Raw genomic sequence first — 20,495 nt, forward strand, 5'->3', positions numbered from 1 at the left:
TCTTACGTTCTGGGCCATATTAGCCGTTGGTGTGTTTGTTGTTTGGGCTCGGCTCTCAGAGATTGTGTGTGCTCTGGACAAACAGAAGCTGAGGTGGACAGGCAATCCAAAAACATTGTGGACTTGGAGATAGTTGGTAATGCAGTCAAATTAGATGTGCTACCTACTGCTACCTGCTATCTCACTCCAGAGGTTTGTTTGTGTTCCCAGCACCATAGGCTTTACTGGGGAAGATTTACTGCATCACTCAGGACGTTCTCATTTCCCACCATCTGCCACTGCTAGATTCTCTGGAAGCTTTAGCTCTGTTTGCGCAGGAAAGACAGTGTCCTCTTTGTTTCGTGCCAACACTCCAGTAACACATTGTTTGGATGTATAGTCACAACTGTGAGATATGGATGGCAAGACTGAAATGGTAGGATTCTAAGCCAATTGAAAAAGAGCTCTTGTCCTGATGACAACATGCTCATGGTTGCCACGATAGACTACAATTGGGATGCTGCCTATACAGAGAATTGTATGTGTTAAAATAAGAATAACCCTGCTTTGTTAAACCTGACAGTTTACAGGCCCTTCAGACATTGCTGGACTGGAGACTGAAGGGCTTCGACCCCTAATCATGGATGTGTGTGCTGACATGGGCACTGACCAAACGTACGTCATGTTACATTTGGTAAAGTAGATGTGAAAATGAATTCCATATTTTGCTATTGCGCAAATGCAGAATTTGACCCTGAGTATAAATGGAAAATTAGGGGTCAATGATCTTGTTAAGTTCCTGTAATTATGAAATTGTGTCAAAATAAATGTGGGAATTAATTGATATGAAAATGTTAAACACCTTTAAAAACCGAGAGATCTGAATCTCTTGCCAGACTCGACCATTTTTATCGTTTGGATTTCTTTGTTTTCTATGACTCAGCAAGCAGCACTGTATCCTGTACTTCTTAAAATTATTCCTGAGCCTCGGAGCATTTAAGTTGAAGCATTCCCAAATAATTTCAGGCTGAATATTGTATTAAACTCCTGATATTCTCTCAGTCTCTCCATGGAATCTAATGGAGTTATTCGCTGCAATTATCAACAGCTCAAGTGTGCATTGTTTGTTTTGAGGTGAAGCTGTCTCCTGTGTAATTTTATCTCATCTGTATAAATTAGCATTTTTTTAGGTATTTATTTGTCTTTCTTGTATGTTTTTACTGTGTTTATTTGACTTAATTGGTCTCTTAAGCTCTAGCAAAAACTTAACATGAACATAATCTAAATAAGTGAATTAAAACTATACATTGTTGTCCTCACAGCCCTCCACCTAAAGATGATGATGATGATGAGAAACAGGACGATGAGCTTCTACCTCGAGTGGTGCAGCCTTGGCCTTGCATGTATCAATTGCAGTCTGATCGGAGGCCACTGGGATCTGTAGGAGGAAGGACTGTTTAGTTTGTGCCAAGTTCTTTCACACTGCTCTGTTTCAGCATGAAAACAGTGACCCTGCTGCAGCTGATAAAACACAATCCTCACAGCAAACATCGACCTTCTTACCTAACCAGGGGCGTAGCACCAAATTCTGGACCCTGTACATAGGCGTTCTTTATGGGCCCCTCCCCGCATCCACGGCTATCCATTCTAGTATCTTTAGGGTTAACCCTAACCCTCCTTACACGAGGGCCCTGCATAATCCTATGCCTTTGTCGCTAGCACCACTCTGTGATATTTACTGCATTCAGGAACTTAATTTGTCATTTACATTCTTGTTGTACCCCTGTGTTCTCACAACCAGCCTCCTGTACTTCACATTTCCCAGAATTCCTTTCAACAACCCCCAAAAGCCAAAACCATGAGAGGGGAGCTGTAGAAAGAGTGGTACGAAGAGGCAGGATGACTTTATCCTTTTGAGAAAACGAGCGTTGTGCCCTTAAGTCAAGCAAGCAAATGTTTTTCCATTGCAAAGCAGATAACTGAGTTTACTGACCCTTTAATAATAAATGTCTCCCACTACAATCGTTGAATCTCAGAGAAGAAGCCCTCGCTTTCATTCTGAGTGGCTGACACCAAGAGTTGATGTTTACTGTTGCTATTTTTAATTATTGAAAATTGTTATTATTCCGCTGTTGTGCTTCACTAAACTGACCAGCAGTGGAAATGACTCACCCTAACAAAATGTCACTTAACAGTGTGAGTATGAAAAACACCATCAAACATCAAAATAGTCCCTCAATGCCAAACACATCACCAACCAATGTTTTTTCCATCTGTCTTTTTTGTCTCCGCAGAGGAAAACCCAACATTAAGCCTGCAATCATTCAAACAGGGCAGAGTCACATTTGGACGAAACACTGAGCTTAGAGTCTCTTCAATTTGCCAGGCTAGTCAGTGCTAACACTGTAGCCCACACACTGTGTAATCTGGAGCCTACGGTGACATTATTAGCTCAGTGAATTATGTTTTCAGTCCTCACAGGGAGAGATATGTGTAGCTTCATTAACGTACGCATGACCCAACTTCCTCTGCCCTCAGCTTCTGAATTGGGTCAGCGGCAGGCCGGCCGTCTCATCTCCCTCTCTGCCCTCGCAGCAGAAGGGCAACTATATTCACTGTCATCCAGCAGAGTCGGGCAAACAGTGTTGGGGGGGAATATATATTGTTAAAAGTAATACGTTTAGTTTTAGAGTTAGTAGTTGTTCTGTAATTTAAAATGCAATGGTATCTTTTAAAACAACAAACAGGCAAACGTCTCTTTTCCAGGTTGCAGCCAGGTTGACTCCTTGGATTTTGACTTGTCCCCTCTTCTTCTTAAGATTTGAAAGACAAACTAAAATCATAATTCATTTATTGTTCTTTAATTGATCACAAGATCACAGAGACTAATGGGTTAAGGAATAGTTTGACGGTTTGGGAAATATGCGTATTCACTTTCTTGCTGAGAATTAGATGATCTCGTGTCTGTGTGTTATGTATAGTGCTGAACCCGGGAGCAGGTTAGCTTAGCTTAGCATAAAGACTGGAAGCTGTAGCTCTCTCTAAAGTTCAAATATACACCTACCAATACGTCACTGATTAACACATATCTTGTTTGTTTAATCTGTGCACAAGCAGAAATGTTTCCTCTGCTTCCAGTCTTTATGCTAAGCTAGGCTAACTGCCTTTCTCCAGCTCCGTCCTTACTGTATAGACATGAGAGCAATATCCATCTTCACATCTTACTCTCTGTAAGAAAGCCAGTAAGCATATTTCCCAAAGCTCAGTCTAATGTCTAACTACTACCATAGGGTGCAACCAGCCTTGATCAAGGGCACCTCAGCAGAGACAGTGAGGGGGGAGCAAAGGGGGAGCTAACCAGCTCTACAGTGCCCGTCCGAGAATCAAACCTGGACCTTCTGAGGGAAGTTTCCATTTAGTTAACTAGTCAACCCGATTAGGCCCTGCAGGGAGATGTCAATCAAGCCAAAGTGGCTTCTGGAGTGGACTGACTTAAAGACTTAAAGCAGTATTTAGTATTTCAACTGGTGGTTGGAAAACCTCTTTCACACTACAGCTCTAAATCCCCCAAAACATGGTATTAGAGGATCTGAGTACAAATAAGCAAAATCAACTAAAAGGCGTACCTGCAGGTCGCGGACCCCTCTGTTAGTGAACGTCAACACATACACCATCGCCTGGCCGCCCACATACAGAATGTCGCTCCCTTCCTGGTGGTACATGCTGATGTAGTTCTCAGGTTTGTTGAAGTGGAACCTGGATGGCTCTGTGGATCATAACAAAATCTATCAGAGACATTTTTATTTGTTAAAACGTATGTTTTTGTTTGTGCAATGAAAATATGCGCTGGGGTAATAAAGTTTAAGTAATGTCAATGAACCAAACTCCATTGAATTTATTCTAAAAACAAGACAAAAAACAACAACAGCGACCATTTCAGATTTTAATAACATAACACTTCCACTGTGACTAATTAATAATACTACTAAATTAATAATTGAAAAGGAGAAGGAAGAAGAATATATACAACATTTTTTCCATTCACAGTTCAAAAGCAATGTCCAAATGATAGGGAATTCATCAAATTAACAGTTAAAGCAATAAAAAAGACTCATAGTAGAAGTCAAACACAATAACAAAAGGTTGATGCATGACAGCAAAATTGAGTTTTAGGAAGTTATTTGAAAAGATGATCCAGATTTAGCCGGCCTAAGCCCCTCAGCAGGTCGAATCAAAGTCTAGAAGCCCTGATGGCAAAGAGCCAAACCTCTGGATTTTAATCTACATTTAATCTGCCGTCAATATGGGACCCAGCTCGAGAACTCCTGGCTGTGTACTGGTTTGATTTACCACTCGTCTAAGATACTGCCCTTTGTGGTTTTAGATTAAACAGGGAGCCTTTACAGAAGTCTGGCTTGGGTGTTAGATGAAAAGGGCATTTGGTGGGAGCATAAATATCACTGAAATAATCATGTGGGCAACATCCATCACAGATGCTTGGTTGAACACTCAGGACACCTCCAGAAGGCTCAAAAGTTCATTTGGCATTTCTGATTCACCCAATCAGACTCACACTTACCTACACTGCAACTGTGCCTGCTTTTAGAAATAGATTAAAATCACTGCTTCTGTTTAAAAGCTGTAGTTACATGTGGAACGTGTACAAAAAGCCATCTTGAGGAGCCACGTCTAATAATGTATGCTGTATAATTAAAGGGGTTTTAAAACATCACAATTTCAAGCCATTAAATAGGTCTGCCAGCCGTTTTCTTTCATTTGGTCTCTCCGGTCGAATATTTCTTTTTGTCAAGAGACATTTCAGAAAATTCCAGTCTGAAGGGTTTAAAAGCTTTGTAGTAAACCAAGCAGCTACCTGTTCTGACAATAGATTAAATAATAAAACTGTATGAAATCTGAGAAGCATGAAATATTACAAACAAGGCCATGACCGGGAGATTTAAAAAAAAAAAAGGAGGAATAAAAAGAAATGAATTGCTTATGTAGTGTATGGTCATGGTTACACGGTGTTTGTAAGGATTTTCTTCTCATCGCTGAAATAAAAAAGACATCCAGTCTGACAGCAAAGCCAGGATGAAGTGGTGGTGATCACTGATAAAGGTTGCTAGCCAACCAACTAAGTTTCTATGGAAACAGTGGCCCCTCTGATTGGCAGGAATCTAATTGATGATGCTTGTACGAGAAGTGAGGAAAGCACAAGGAAGGCCAATGTGGCTAATGGCTCAGGTAATAACATATATATTCATTTCACTGTCTGACGACCTGGAGAGGACCCCCCCCCCCCCCCTCCCCCGCCGTTTGCTGCTGACACAGACAGTTTGGTATAAATATTTAATTTAGAAGTTGAGAAGCCGAATATCATAGCTTCCCAAGTTAATTCAGTCTGGCTTCAACAACAGAGAAAATGTTAATCTTCTGTTAAACAGACGCTACTTCTCTAAATTTTCTTCAGCATGAATTGTGTGAAACTTAAACCTGCACTAAAGACCTGGTTTGGATAACCTTTTGGATAGGAGGGGTAAAAACCCCATCAGACGCCTGACATGACAAAGCTGTAAAGGCTTCATGGACTCAGATTGAATCTTTGCAAATCAAAAGTAAGTCTAAATCATTTATACTCATGATTAGCTGTTAGCTGTCTTGACTTGGACAGGATACTACTAATCATGCTTTCTTCTTTTTAATTGATCATGCTAGTATGAATAGATGGTGTGTTATATAACCACACTATAATGTTTAAGTGTGTTACAATGTTAGTTGTTGGGAAACTAAATACAAGTAAACTCATTATAAAAGAGTTTAGCCTGGAGGGGGGTTGAGGCCTTTCCCTTGTGTTTCTGAGAAGGTTTATAATGTGTCTGCACGACGACGTGGCGGCGATGTGTGGAGGAGTTTTAAGGAGTAAGTGCAGGTGGCGGATGATGAAGATGTTTTGAAGTACTAAGGACAAGAGAAAGAATATTGTCTCTTAAGCCAAATTGTCATATCTGCTCAATGCTGATGATTTATTTGCAAATAATAAAGATCTACTGAGAATCTGAATATTGTGTCATCCGGAGTACCAATTCCGTGCTTCTTCCCTGCAATAATGTGCAGGGAAGAAGAGGACTGCTAGCATATAAAACTTGGATTTAAACAATGCAGGTTTAGAAAAAAATCCAAATGAAGATGGAGATGATGAAGCAAATATAGTTAAGATGTTGATGATGATAAGAGAGGCCTCAAGGCGCAACCACAATAAACACAAACAGAAGGCGTTTAGGTAAACAACACTGAGTATAACAAACAAACTCCGCAAGGCACTTTCCAAACACCACCGAGGCAAAGCTCCTGACTGGACAAAGTGTTTGACTGTCAGAGATGCTGTCTCGCCCCTTTAAATAACCAAAAGCACAGAACCAAGAAGAACAGAATGTACAGTCCTTTTAACAGTGTCTTTGTTCCATGTCTTTCTGAACACAGTCTCCTGAGGGTCACACATAAACAACTGAAATGTCACTTTCTGGATGTAATTTGAACTCCTAACTTCTCTCTTGTGCTTCCTATGTGTGAGCATCAGTTTCCTTTTCTTTTTTCCTTAGACGTTTAATCGTTGCCGCTGGGTGAAAAGATTGAATTTTCAAAAGGTCAGCTTTTCAGGACCCAAGAAAAACGGCCTTGTTTTTTGGCTTGTTTTTCCAAAAAAGGCTTCATTAAAATCAAGGGCTGAAGAGTTCCTCACTCTCAGGGGAGCATGTAATCCTTGTCCTCCAAGTTACAACATTTTCAAATTAGTGAGTCACTTTTAAAGAAAGTAATTCCTAATTGCACTTAGAAATGCTAATTAAAAAAGACTAAAGCACATATGTTATTTTTGGGAACAGTTTCCACTTGAATACAGCATTCTGGATATTAAAAAAACAGCACAGGCAAAGTCAGTTTTTGGCCGAGAAGCTTTCAAAGCTTTTCTGTTTGGCACCAGCAGATCACATAACAGCTGCTATTTAATATACATAGAATCATTCGCTGCAAAGTTGTTCGGTGGATGGATCTCAAGGTCCTCCATTATGAACTTGACAAAAAAATCTATCAGACTCACGGTTCAATGGGGTTTTTGTATTGAGGTGTTCGAGCCTTCAGCTGTGAGAGAAGGTCAACACAAAAGATGGCTGAACTTTGTCAGAATGTCCTGATATTTAGGATGCAGCTGTATATGTCAAATTAGGCTTGAGATGAGCTGTTGTCTCTTTCGGTCCTTCACTCACTCTCGCTGTCTCTTTCTTTGCATTTGTCTTGACGTCTCTCCTCTTTCTCTTCCTTTATGTCTCTGATTTAGAGTCTCTCTCTTTGTGTCCTGCTTTGCCTCTCTGCCTTTTGTTACTGTCAAGCAGGCAGCAGACACAAATGAGGTGTGCACACATAATATACAGTAAAGGCAGGCTTTCATTTTCTCTCACCCTCTTCACTACCTAATCCTAATCCTAATCCTAATCCAGTCCTTCAAAGAAGTGAGGAGAATAAAACATCCCCACACACACACTCATGTGCGTATAAATATTAAACATTATTATTGTTTTTGTTATTTTTATTAAATTTAATGCACAAATCAATATTTTTATACTGTAATTAGGGCAAATGTGTGAAGTGAAAGGGTTTGCTTGTAGTGATGAACCCACAGAGAAGTTCCCCTCCGGCTCTACTGAGCCTTTTAGCATCTTTCAGCTTATTGTTTTGGTTTTCTGACCCGTAACTTTACTGTTTCGGTTCGGCCTCACTGTCACACGATGTCCACCAGCAGCAGGCAGCGGCTTTCAGAGAAAAAGCTAAGAAAAAGCTAACTTTCTTTACTCTACCTGCACCAAACAGCACGAAGACGTTGGAGACTAGGTGGAGACCATAATGGAGCATTTAGCAGCTCAACCACTTGTACTTCTCAGGAGTTGCTGAGGACCAAAACAGAGCTATGAGCTGAGTAAATATTGGATTTAAATCCATCAGTATGACAGAATCATGACTCCAAATGAATATCAAATCAATCAATCAATACTCATTATTATGTGTTCTTCTATGGTACGTGCCTATTGCATGTCATGATGTTTTTTTATTTCATTTTATTCATATATACAATAGGCCTACACTCAATTTCCAGTTTAAGTACACCTGGTTAAAACGAATGCAGTTGATGTAGCAGACCTGCAACAAATCCTACCTTCATTAAGGCTATTAATAATCAGTATATGTTGAGAGTGTTTTAGAGGTCTGGATTCAACTTATTGGGCGTTTTGGAGGCTGTCGTTTATGGTTCTGTTGAATTGCATTGCGTTATGCTGAGAGGTGTAACATGTTTCCTCCCATTTACATCAATAAGGATAGACTAAACTCTCTCAAACCGTTCATACAAAACCTGAAAGATTCTAACCTTCATGAAATGTATTGCACTTGTATGCTCTTAGTTGTTTGTTTGGGGGGGATGCACCTTAAATTTTAATGGCATCTTGTTCCTACTGAGGTTGAATGCACTTTAATGTTAAATGAAAGCAATGCAATGCATTCCCCTAACCCTTAAACCCTAAAACTAAACCCAATTTTAACCTAAATACTAAACCCAAGCTTTAGTTCTTTGGAGGGATGCGAACCTGCCAGACGTGCTGCTCTGAGGACCTCGGCGCTGTCCGTGGTGCTGAAACAGCGCCAGCTCCTTGGGAAGGTTTTGCTCTTCAGGCTCAAACTGGGCCTTTGATGGATTTCCTCTGACAGTTTTCTACCTGTGTGTGTGTGTGTGTGTGTGTGTGTGTGTGTGTGTGTGTGTGTGTGTGTGTGCGCGCCCTAAGGACAGGCATTTATAGCTCACCCTGCAATTGCATAACAACGAGTTTGATTGATATGACTTGCACGTCTGGGGCCGTCATCTTGTGCGTTTTGTACTGTGCTCATCCGCGGGGAGGGGAGGAATACAGATACAGATAACTTGACACACTCTGACACGCAGCCCCCATCTCTGCTGATTGCTGAATACATTAGACGACTGTGTGAGGTGTAAAAAGGCGTGAGTGGAATAAATAACTAAGAGCCGGCTTGGAATTTTCCATTCATCGCTCTCCCCTCCCTTTCTCCCTTCTTTGTACATGTATATACAGTACGTGTTTATGGCGGCTGCTACCCTAAAGCAGCCCTCTTTATCCCGGAGCCGGACTCCTCTGCTGCAGTGTGAAGCAGCTGCTGTGTCCCGCATTGCAGCTCCGCAAGGACGCGGGAGCTACAGCGACTGTGTCAAGCTCCAAAGAGTCATATTTCACAGTAATGATGCTTTTCGGCGGAGACAGGCGGGTGTTTAAAGGGCACAGCCTCGCGGTGTGGTTAGGGCGAACTGGCGCCATGTTCCTCCCGGAGGCAGGGGAGAGAGGTTGGTTTGATTCTGCGCCTGGAGGTGAAGATGTGGAGGGACGGTCGCCAATTAGAGCCTAGTTGCCTCTAACTGATAAACAACCAGCGATGGCGCATGGAGAACACAGTGAACTTGTAGTGCCCTGAGATAAACCGGACACACAAGTTGTCAAAAGGACCAACAGAAAAGCCACAAGTTGCACAAATCAGATCCAAATCATTCAAATGTGCCTTTGAGCGAGTGTGTGGGCTGCACAATGCAACCTGGACGTTTAATGGAAACATTAGATTCATTTCCAAGCTGGCGACGAAACACTCAAGTTATGTTCTCAAGGCTGCTCGATATCTTATTAACATTCAGATAATACAGCAGAATTAGTTTTCCTCCAGATGCTCATCCTGTTATATCCTGTGAACATGTGTGCGTGGCCTGAATGATGGAGCGCGTAATTCACTACACAGGCTGGGGGGAGGGGGCGGGGGGGGGTATTCAGAGATTAATCCAGAGGCAGCCCCCCGTCAATATGGCTTTATTGGTACTGTTTGTGCAGCTTTCGCTAAGGACAAGACAACATGGGTTAATGAGAAGAACTGGGAATTAGATTTCTACATCACCTCGTGACTAAACTCAGCATTGATTCACTCACTCATCCCTCCATCCTTTCACCCCTTCATTAGTCCGGTACCTACCACACACATCGCATAGATTAATAAAACCTGCTTGGCGACATACACAATTGGCTGAATGACTTAAAACCAGAAAATACAGCGCTGCCTACCGTGCACAACAAATTTCAGCCGAGGTGACTTTCCGGCGATAACCGTGGCAAAAAGCGACAGCAGGACGAAAGAATTCATCTTTCCTGGAGCTCTCCCGCGTGTGGCCGGGTTGTAAAATGATTAAACCGTGCGAAGCCCTCCGAAAAGCCCCTCTTCTTCCTTGCAGCCGCCCGTCTGGTCCCTGCCCGATCTGCTGCGTCCCAGATCTGTGCCACCGACTGCTGGTCCCAGTCCTATCTTGTCCGTCTGCTTCGCCGGCAGTTCAGTTTGGAGAAGTCGGGGTATCAGGCTCCACCTCGGAAACAAAAGGCAAAGGGGGGAGTGTAGCCTTTCAGCAGGGACGCAGGAATGAAAAGTGGGATTGCAAGAAATGACTACAAGCACATGACTTTTGGTTTACAACAGCAGAATTACGCGTCATACCTGTTGCTGATAGTGAAAGATTGTTTTCACAGATATTTTTTGCATGACTGCAGCTTTAACATTGTGTTACTCATCTTGTTTTTTTATTCATCTCATTTTCATTTCACAGCCGTTTGTACAATGAGGATCATTTTCACGTCCAGGTTCCAGCTTTTTGAAAGATGCTGTATATTATATTTCACATTTTGTAATGCTGAAATACAAAAATGCAAGACCATAACAACATGAAGAGATACAAGTCCTTATGCAAATGCAGGATAACTAAATTTCATAATCCCACATGATATTTTGAGATATGAGCCTACATGCATCGTCCCATAAAATGGCCCCATTCTTGGGGCCATTTTATGTTTGCACACAAGCCCTCACACCAACAGCCAATAATGATATTGCCTCAGCAACTGCTTCTACTGTAATGTCTAATCAATATGTGTCAATAGTGCCCGTGTGCCTGAATGGGAATGAATCAGCAGTTTGGCTCTGCTGCGTTTGCATTTGTGAAGTTAATTGAGTCAAATTTGAAAAATGAACCCAATCTAAATGGTGAATGCTTGTTACTGGAAGCAGAAAAACAGATGCTTCCGTTTTCATGAGATTGCTCTCTGTCTTAGGCACCATCTAAAGCGTCTGCTGGGTTTCTAGCAGACATTTGGGAGCAGCAAGCTTCTTGCAGGGAAAATCAGCGTGAGGCTATTTTGAAAAACTAAGAGATATTCACTGGTATATGCACTATATGCCACTCGCAGGTGGGTCCTTGGTAGATACAAACCTGTAAAAAGGGCAATTTCCCTTTTTTTTCATCATCTTTCAAATGCCTTAATCATCTCACAATGTTGCCCCTGAAATCAAGACATTTGAGTTCAGTCAAGGATGCAAAACCTTATTTACAAATGTAAGAGCAAACTCTACATGGTTTCAAATTCATGTATTTTGCCCTTTAAATTGACTAATTTCACCAAACACGTTAAACCTGAATCATGAAAAGTATGAAAGCTGTAAAAAGAGATTCTGTTACCTTGTTAATTGGCTGAATTTTAGCCTAGATTAAGCAGGGGTTAAGTGTTTTACCATGACACATAAACACATGTATATGGCTAATTTGAATGTCGAAGGCCCGCTAGACGATAGATAATAAGTATTAGTTCGATGTTTTGACTCACAGCATTGATCTTATTTATTAGTCATTGAGCTTCTTCCTCTCGTGCCTCGTTTACTTGGATAACATCAGTCTAACATTATGCTAAATGGTGATGACACCTCTATATGTTCAAACTTTCTAGTCTGTTGCACAATGACTCACTCAACAGTGATGTCATTTTGTATTATGCAGTTGGTCCAATGCTGGAGTTGAAAAATTTCATCCACTAGATGGCAGCAAAAGAAAGATGTTCAACTTTTGTTTCATCACTCAAAGCTAATGATTCTGCCTCCTAAATCATTACAACAGGGGTCTTCTGTCTCCTCCAGCAGCTCACCGCTCTGATTATCTGTCTCTCGTAGAAGGTTTTGTGTGACATCACCTGACGTGCTCTTCATCTTCAGAGGAAGACAAGGAAAATGACTTAATTAACTAGTTTGCATCCAGTGCAGGAATCATCATCATTCAATCTTTTTTTTGTTGTTGTTGTTATTTTTTCATCTAGAGACGTGAGAATTAGTCTGAAAAGTGGATCGCATGAATGACATTTTTTCTTTCATTCATTTGTTTATAATGATTAAAGGCAAAAAGTCTATGAACCAAATGTAGACATCAATCACCCCTCCACCAAAAGGAAAAAATTAAAAACACCAGATTGGAACCTTTTTTAAAGCTCTCAAATTGATTGACAGGTCATTTAATTCAGGGAGTAACATTATAAATAAATCATCAACTAAGTCTAACATTGTTTTCTAATGCTGTTAAATGTTTGTTTACACTAGCAATGTGATAAAATAATGAAGTGAAGTGATAATAATAAATATAATAACAAAATGGTAATAAATGATAATAAACATCAACAAACATGAAATTACCTGTTTGTACCGACCTATGTTGAAAAAGCAGAGGCCTATGACACATCTCATCTCAAAACTAACAAAATAAGTTCATCAAAGCTACAAAGGACACAAACACAAATGTCCATCACAGGTACAGCAAACCTCAAATAAAAACAAAATGAAAACAATTGAAAAAGGTCAGACATTCATACAATCAGAGTTAATCATGCGCATGCAAAGCTACAGGCAGGCACTGTCTTCTTCTCCATCATGAACTCAATACTTTCCTATTTTATCCAAACCCAATCAGGATAAAGGCATCACAACATGACCTTTGCTGTTTTTGATTTACTTACAAAACACACAAGATAATAGATGCAAATTGTTACATGCTGTTAAATGTAATGAATCCCTTTAATTTGTGGTTTGAGCACCACTTGCTGGTGAAACTCAATATAAACCAGTGGACTGCAGTACAAAACTGGACGGATACAACGATTTTATGGTCAACACAGATGCAGGCTTATGAGTTTGTCAGTTATCTCCGTTTAACAGCGATGAAGCAATGTGATAGAAAATTCAACAATACAAACACAGACACAAATCACTAATTACATTTAGCAGGTGAGAGTGAATTCCCGCAGGCTTTAAAAACATCTTGCCTTTAAAAGCAAAAGTTAACAGTTAACATTTCAGACGCAGTATGTGTCAGCGTCAGTCAGTCCTACACTTTGGTCCACAGTGAAATATCTTGAAAGCCGTTGGATGGATTGCCATGAAATTTTGTACAGACCTTGAAACTCCAAAGAGGATTAAACCAAATTGTTCGGTTGGTGATTCCATAACCTCTTTCTCAGGTGGCACCAATAGGTCAACAATTACAATTGTGTTAGACTCCAAACCAGGACACGGCAAAAAAGGACCGTCTTTACCTACCCCGAAGGATCAGTCGACAAGTGGAGGCAGGAATAGTTGTCAGCTATCATATGAAGAAATAAACTTCAGAGCGGACACGGCCGAAACACTGGCAATGGGCGGTAGAGAGGGTCATCCACTAACCATGGGGCTCAAAGCACAGCTGAGTCCATGTAAAACTGAGTTCAGCTTAGACTGAAAGGGGAACCAGGCCTGACAATGTAGATCTGAGCCACTAAAAGTGGCCACTGTACAGAGGATAAGCCCTTTTGAGGAAAGTATCAGTGTGGCCTTTCCTCCTGCACTATGCCGAGGCCTAAAAAAATTTACATTTTTACCCACTTTTATCATGGTAATTCAGCTATAAATGGTTTTTCTGCTCTCTCTCATCTTTTCAAGGACCTCTTGTGACCGCTCATCTCCCTGTTGAAGAGCTGTAGAGACCACCATCGTCCAGTGCAGGTCAATTCCAGATGAGTCAGAACATGTGAAATGGTGGTTGAGACAGTGAAGGCTGCAGGCAGAGTTACTTAAGACATTTTAAAAAATCGGTCCATGAACAGTTTTTCGTAGAACTTTTAAATAATATTTCCCTTTTAGATGTACATTTTTAACGTAATTGTTGAGTCAATAATGATAAGTGCATTTCAAAATGATGAACCAAGACTGGGACCAAGAGAGCTCCTGCTTCTTACTTGTTATTCTATTTCCAGCACTTATAAACTGCAGCCACAGGAAGCCAGCCTTGCTGTTAGCTGCTTGTAATTTAGATGATCTAGTCATTAAGACTATTCCCCCGTCACTCTGGATAACAGTGTCAGCCAAATGCCTATAATGTCAATGTAAAATGCATCTCTTGTTGTAAAGAAATGCTCCCGTCTTCGCCGTCAAACCAGAGGAGGAGCCTGAAACTAGCCTAACAGCAGATGCAAAAAGACCATAATATTCTCGGTGGTGTGTGCATGCCAGTCATGAGGGGGGGGAGTGGCTTATAAACACCACTTTAATCTGCCCCTTTGGCTTTCTGTCCAATGGGAGCAAATAGTTGTATTAAAATAGATAATGTTACAGGCCAAGCTGGGCCGGAGGATAGCGCCCGCCAGACAGACCTATATAACAGATTGAGACATGCAGAGGTAATCCAAAAGGGTTTAAATCTCTACTCATACACGTGATTATCTTTTTTCTTTTTTCTGGGGGGGTGTTCTGGCCAAATGCATTTGACGCACAAAATTATTTTCTGTTCAGTGAATCCACTCTGAGCACTGCAAGTCTCTAAACTGTACTAAGGTGGAGTGAGGGTAATTCATTGGTTAATGTTTGGCTTATCACTCACAAGTGCAATACTTGTGCTATTAAGGGGGGGGGCAGCAGTGAAGAATATGCAGCAGGGGAGACAGGAAATGTCAGTTTATGTCCAAAGAGATTCATTTGTATTTCAGCAGCGATACCCATGGCTCTGAGAGAAAACAGACAGCCACCATGGTATTCCTCTGCACACATAATCCTTCTTCTGCTGGCAGTGTGGCGAACTGCCAGCTCGCTTTGTTGTCTTACAAAGGGGCAACAAGGCCACTTTTTGTCTCAAATTGAAACACAAAGTCCTCACAATGGAGTCACAGAACACAGATTAAGTGCTTTGGTTATGCAAGAAAATGTGTCCTTCTCTTGCCAGTTTCCCAACAATTGAGTCATTTCAGACGAAGATCCACTGAGAGATTGGTTTTAAGATGATTGGATCATTTTTTCCCCCCATTTGATAATATTCCAAAACTATTTTACAGGAAACAATTCCAGGCAATCCATACACACAAGGCAGGTTTAAATATAGGCATTTAATAAAGTAAAATGAAAAAAGAAAGTCAGTCATTTATGAACAACAAATAAACAAACCTGTCATTGCAATATGTGTGCATCATTTACATCCTGTTTTCCTGGCATAATAAAGCATTGCTTTGTGCGTAGTGCAACTACACAGTTACGTTTATACATAACAAGAGTGGCGTATTTGAGTGACACTAATCCCCAGAACTAGATAAAATGATAGAATAAACCCAGTGGACACCCTGGACGCCCTTGACCTAAATATTTACAAGATAACAATGATCAGGTGAGCATTCTCTCTGTCGATGGTGAGAATGTTACTGAGGCACATATTTTTCAGTGTTTTATGTGGGTAAAAAATAAAAAAAGTGGTTTCTTGAATATAAAAAGGAGAAATCATAGCATCTTGTGATGGAACAAAGAGTAATCTAATGTAATTACATGATAAAACAATATGTTACAAAAGAAAGGTCCAATTTGGACCTGACAAACTTGTTATAAGTATGAAATGGGGAAGGATACATTCCTATGTACATTATGGTATGCTATTATGATCATTTAAAGTAAGCAGTACCCATAACAGACAGCACGTCTCCAATGTAGCGTACCTGAAATATACTGCGAAGCTCCAAAATGTCCAAGATTTAACCATAAAGTTGAGAATCAGAAATTATTTGGCTAGTCTATTCCATATATTTATTGCAAGTATCAAAAGCTTTGTAGTCACATAGTCTTACAGCCAAATGCTGAATTGGCAGTCTTTGACATGATCCTCTGTGGGTAAGCAGAAATAGCAACTGGAGGGTCAAAAGGGCAAATGTTTACTTGGCTTGTATTGGCAAGTGAAGACATAAAGCTGAGCACAAAAGCTTGTACAAAATGGATGATTAAACAAGCACCTGATATGTTTTGACAATGCAGAAACCTTTGATGAATGTGTCAAACTCAAACTGTCTTCATGTGCTAAATCCCAAAATCTGTGAAAATGAAAACTGTTTCATAATTTCATGCTACATTAAAAATAGACCTGTGCTAGGTAAGTGGTCATTTGCTCATTCAAAGTAAAAGTTGTTGAAAACAAATGCACAGCAACCATGAGACAGATCTGCCTACAATCTGTTAACATCTTTCTATTCCAGGATCATGAGATATTCATTAGTTAGATAACACAGCAAAGTGGGTGCTGAGATGTCTCTAAAATTAGAAGAGGCCTAGCACAAGTCCAACAAACTGGCTCTGATTTGCCTTCTAAAGGGGCCTTTGAATAGAGGTCTCTGTCCTTCAGTGTCCCAATAGGGGGTCCATCGTGCAGAACAACTTGCAGTCAATATGAAGACCCCTTTCACCCCTTCCTTGGCTTTAAATAAGTTTCATGGTGAACCTGCCACCGTCACCTCCTTCCCCTCCTCCACCCATGGAAGACCGAGGAACAAAGTCGATAGTTGCCGTGTGCTTGATCTGACCTTTGCTCTGGCTCCAGAAGAACATGAAGACAAAACAGATGGCCACCGAGCTGAGGAAAGACAGGAAACCCATGGTGGTGGCTATAATCAGGGTTTTTGCGTCAAACGGGTACGGCTTGGCCATTTGAGCTGACGAGTTGGCAGATTGGGGATTTGAAGGCTCTGCCCAGCCCTCCTCTGAGAGGAAGGGGATGGTTCGGTTACGAGGCAGCCCCTTCACATACAGGCCGACAGTCAGGCTGTCGTTGCCCGCCGCGTTGCCCGCCAGGCACTGATACGTGCCACTGTCCTGAACTTGAGCGAAACGTACTTCCAGAGTGCCATTGAGCAGAACTCTGATTCGTCCTGTTGGAGAAACCACATTCTTATGGGATGAGATCCAGGTGATAGATGGGAATGGATCCCCATCAGCCTTACAGGAGAAGAGAACTGTCGTGCCCTCCTCCACTCTCGCCTCCTGCGGCCTGCGGTCCATGATACGGGCGGGGCGGCAGGTAAACAGCCTCGGGAGCTCCTTCTCGGAGAAGTCTCTGAATTCACGCTGTCTCACCGCATCAGGAGAGGAACAAGTGGGCTGATGTCTATCGAAGTTTAAGCGCAATCGGCGGCGGACCACCCAGAGGAGCCGGCAGTCACATGCTAGGGGATTCCCATCCAACCGCAGCACCTGAAGGTTCCCCACAGAGTGGAAAACGCTCTCCTCCAAAGTAGTGAGCTGATTGGATGTTACATTAAGCATGCGAAAGTAGGCCAGTCCTCTAAAGGCCCCCGGCTCTATTCGTAGCAGGCTCCCTCCTGCTAGGTGTAGCTCCTGTAGTCTCAGAAGGTCCCCTAGCAGATTACCTTGGATAACAGTGATGGGGTTGTAGGACAGGTCCAGGAAGCGCAGATACACCAGGTGACGAAGTGCTGAGTAAGGAATAGCACTTAGGTTGCAGCTGCTGATGACGAGCGAGGTCAAATTAAGACCGATCAGGCTGTTGCTAGCCATAGTGTCCAATGCTGGCCAGTTTGCAATCAGGAGGCTACGCAGGCGGTGGAGTCGTCGGAAAGCATTGTTGGGCAGTGTGGAAATGGTGAGGCGTAGCATGCGAAGACGTGTCAGGCTCTGGAGCTGAGACAATGCCTCAGTGGGAACGGAGGTCAGGTTGCTGCGGTCTATGTTGAGCTCCTGCAGATTCTGCAGACCAAAGAAAGCCCGCTGGGAGATGAAGACCAAGTCATTCTCCTCAGCCTCCAACGTTTGCAGGTTCACCATTTCTTTGAAGGTATAGTCCAGGAAGACCAGAATCTCATTCTGGCTCAGATCCAGAAAGCGCAGACTGGATAGGCCAGAAAACACCCCAACCGGGATGATCTTGAGACGGTTATTCTTAATCCGAAGCGTCCTGAGATTCTGTAGGCCCTGAAAAGCCTCCACCTCAATCATGGAGATTATATTATCGCTGAGATCCAACTCTTGAAGTTGCGGGAGGCCGGAGAACTGGCGGCGCCCCACAGTCTTAATCTTGTTGTGGGATAAATCCAAACGCCTGGCATCACTGGAAAATCCCTCTGGCACTGAGTTCAAATGTTTGCCAGAGCAGATCACTTCTTTAGCCTCAGGTCGACACACACAGCGTGGAGGACAGCCTCCTGCAGACACACCCAGTCCAAACTGGAGCAGGATGCTCCACGCCCCCCACTGGACGACTGACTCCACAAACATCTTACCCCCAGCCTGCGAAGAGACACACACATAAAGACATTAGCTCTGATGTTACGAGTTTTTTTTAAAGAAATACAGTGTGAAATCCCGACCCAAATATGTTTGCATTGGATTTATTTTCCTAATTTAGTTTAAACTTGTGTTGAGACGCACCGTTTCAGTCTGGGAGTGCTGATTCTCATAACCAGTGGCAGTCAAGTTGGAATCTGACTTGAGTTAAGTCCTCTGTAGAGAAGTGGTTCCGTCAATAACATGCCCTTTAGAGTGGCCTGGAGAGAACAGAGAGACAGAAAAACACAATGAAGAAACAACGCTTTTAAGGCAAAGTTTAACTTAAGCCTGGGTCCTAGGCTCTGGAGCGAGTCAGGTCAGCTTGCTCGACTCATGTACCCTATTTGTGATTTGTGATGCCTTAACTGTTTTTGAATTATCTGTTTCGGTATTTATTGTACTGTGTCTCCTGTTTTAATGTTTTTATCTTTTTGTAAAGGACTTACTTACTTATTTAATGTCCAAAACACTTCAATCTCAGTGTGTATTTAAATAACTGTTCCCCTTCAGTTAAGATTAATTTACCCCCACCACCACCACAATGAATGAGGAAATGTGCTATCAGTCTATTGGTTTAGTGTTAGGTCCATAAGCTTCAGCTTCTGGTAAATAGAAATAAGAAAACTGTAAAAGAACTGTAAAAAGAAAGACTCTGTCCATCTCATCAGCTTGGTGCTCCAACTTGTATGTTTTCCTGCTAATAGAAAACCTGGACAAAGCAGATGAATTAAAAACCAGCCACAAATACAAGTTTCCGAGCAGGACGCCCTGTCCTGGTTTTAAATGATTCATTTTGTACCATCTGGTCTCATGGAGAAGAGTACCAGGGTACCAATGTGGATCTTACATGAAGGGAGGACAAACTGTTTTTATTCGTTTCCTTCGTTTTAAGATTCCCATTTGTTGAGTCGGGTTGATAGCAGGAAGCCATATTAAACCCCAAAAGTCATTAGGCGTGTGATGAAGACCAGGACAACATGGTGACACTGTTTCTGCAGCTGACAGTGTCCCATAATTAATTCCTGGTGCTCCCTTGGTACGTGTTTTTATACTTGTCATTTGATATGACGGCAAGCACAACAAAAAGTACACATTGTGGGTAGCAGAGTGTTCCCAGTGTGAAGCAGATGTCGCAGCTGATAAGACCGGCCTACATCTCTGTACCGCAGACAACAAAATCCCTACTTAACTGATTATCAAAGAATACATCTCACTTTTTACTCAGGACATTTTATCCTCCCAAAGACTGTAAAAGTACCATTAACATTGCTTTACACCCGTGGAAGTGTCCACATATGATCTGCCCTAAAAACCCCCAAAAAGTATTAGTATTAGTATTAGTGCGCCCAGCCTCATGCGCGATGTCTCTGACAGAGCAGATGAGGCCTCAGTGGGATGAGAGCTTTGCCCCCTGGGCCAGGCATCTGGATTTAGGCACGCCAACTGGAGTCAGAGCCAGCAACAGGGTGAGGGCGATATAGATTTTCTGAATAAAATGATTATTTTTACACCAAATAATCAAGTACAACATTTAAAAACAATAAAGAGTACCACAAAATGTAGCCGAATCAGGGTAAAGATGACTCTGTCTCTCCTTTACATACCTATTGCATGTATGTCCTGAGAGAGAGATCCCTACTCTGCTGCTGTAAAGATTGTAAAGCCCTTTAAGAGAAATGTGTGATGTGTGAACTTAATTGTTTTGTTCTTTAATTATTTCATCATTATCTGTATCCACAAGCTACACAAGCTATACGTTATATTAACGTACATCACCCCTGTCCCCACTGCGTTACATTAACGCACCCACCCCCTACTGGACACTTTATCTGGACACTTTACTTTACTTTATTCTGGTCACTGCACTGTTGTTATTTATCTTATCTTATTTTTATTTTTATTCTTATTGTTATTTTAGCTTTTATATTCTACTTATTTGTTATCAAAACAATAGCACCTTCAGACCACAGCAAATTCCTTGTAATGTATGTTAC

At 41.7% G+C, this 20,495-nt stretch overlaps 2 protein-coding genes across 2 annotated transcripts in view; both read right to left on the reverse strand.

The window, feature by feature from the left end:
• The window catches only part of LOC139290749 (semaphorin-7A), a 30,961-nt gene extending 20,743 nt beyond the window's left edge, over window positions 1-10,218 (reverse strand). The window contains exons 1-3 of the mRNA XM_070912604.1: window positions 10,140-10,218; window positions 3,606-3,745; window positions 1,355-1,417 (exon numbers count right to left, since the gene is read on the reverse strand). Coding sequence (XP_070768705.1) covers window positions 1,355-1,417; window positions 3,606-3,745; window positions 10,140-10,218 — 282 coding nt within the window. The remainder of the gene's footprint in view (window positions 1-1,354; window positions 1,418-3,605; window positions 3,746-10,139) is intronic.
• Window positions 10,219-16,638: 6,420 nt separating this feature from the next.
• lingo4b (leucine rich repeat and Ig domain containing 4b) lies at window positions 16,639-18,450 on the reverse strand. The gene has a single exon (XM_070912425.1). The coding sequence runs from the start codon at window positions 18,448-18,450 to the stop codon at window positions 16,639-16,641; it is 1,812 nt and encodes a 603-aa protein (XP_070768526.1).
• Window positions 18,451-20,495: the final 2,045 nt, after the last annotated feature.

This window comes from Enoplosus armatus, chromosome 9 (assembly GCF_043641665.1).
Source record: "Enoplosus armatus isolate fEnoArm2 chromosome 9, fEnoArm2.hap1, whole genome shotgun sequence".
Taxonomy (NCBI): domain Eukaryota; kingdom Metazoa; phylum Chordata; class Actinopteri; order Centrarchiformes; family Enoplosidae; genus Enoplosus; species Enoplosus armatus.

Bases quoted from the DNA above. Each gene is read 5' to 3' on its own strand.
- lingo4b (XM_070912425.1), bottom strand. From the start codon at position 18,450: ATGTTTGTGGAGTCAGTCGTCCAGTGGGGGGCGTGGAGCATCCTGCTC.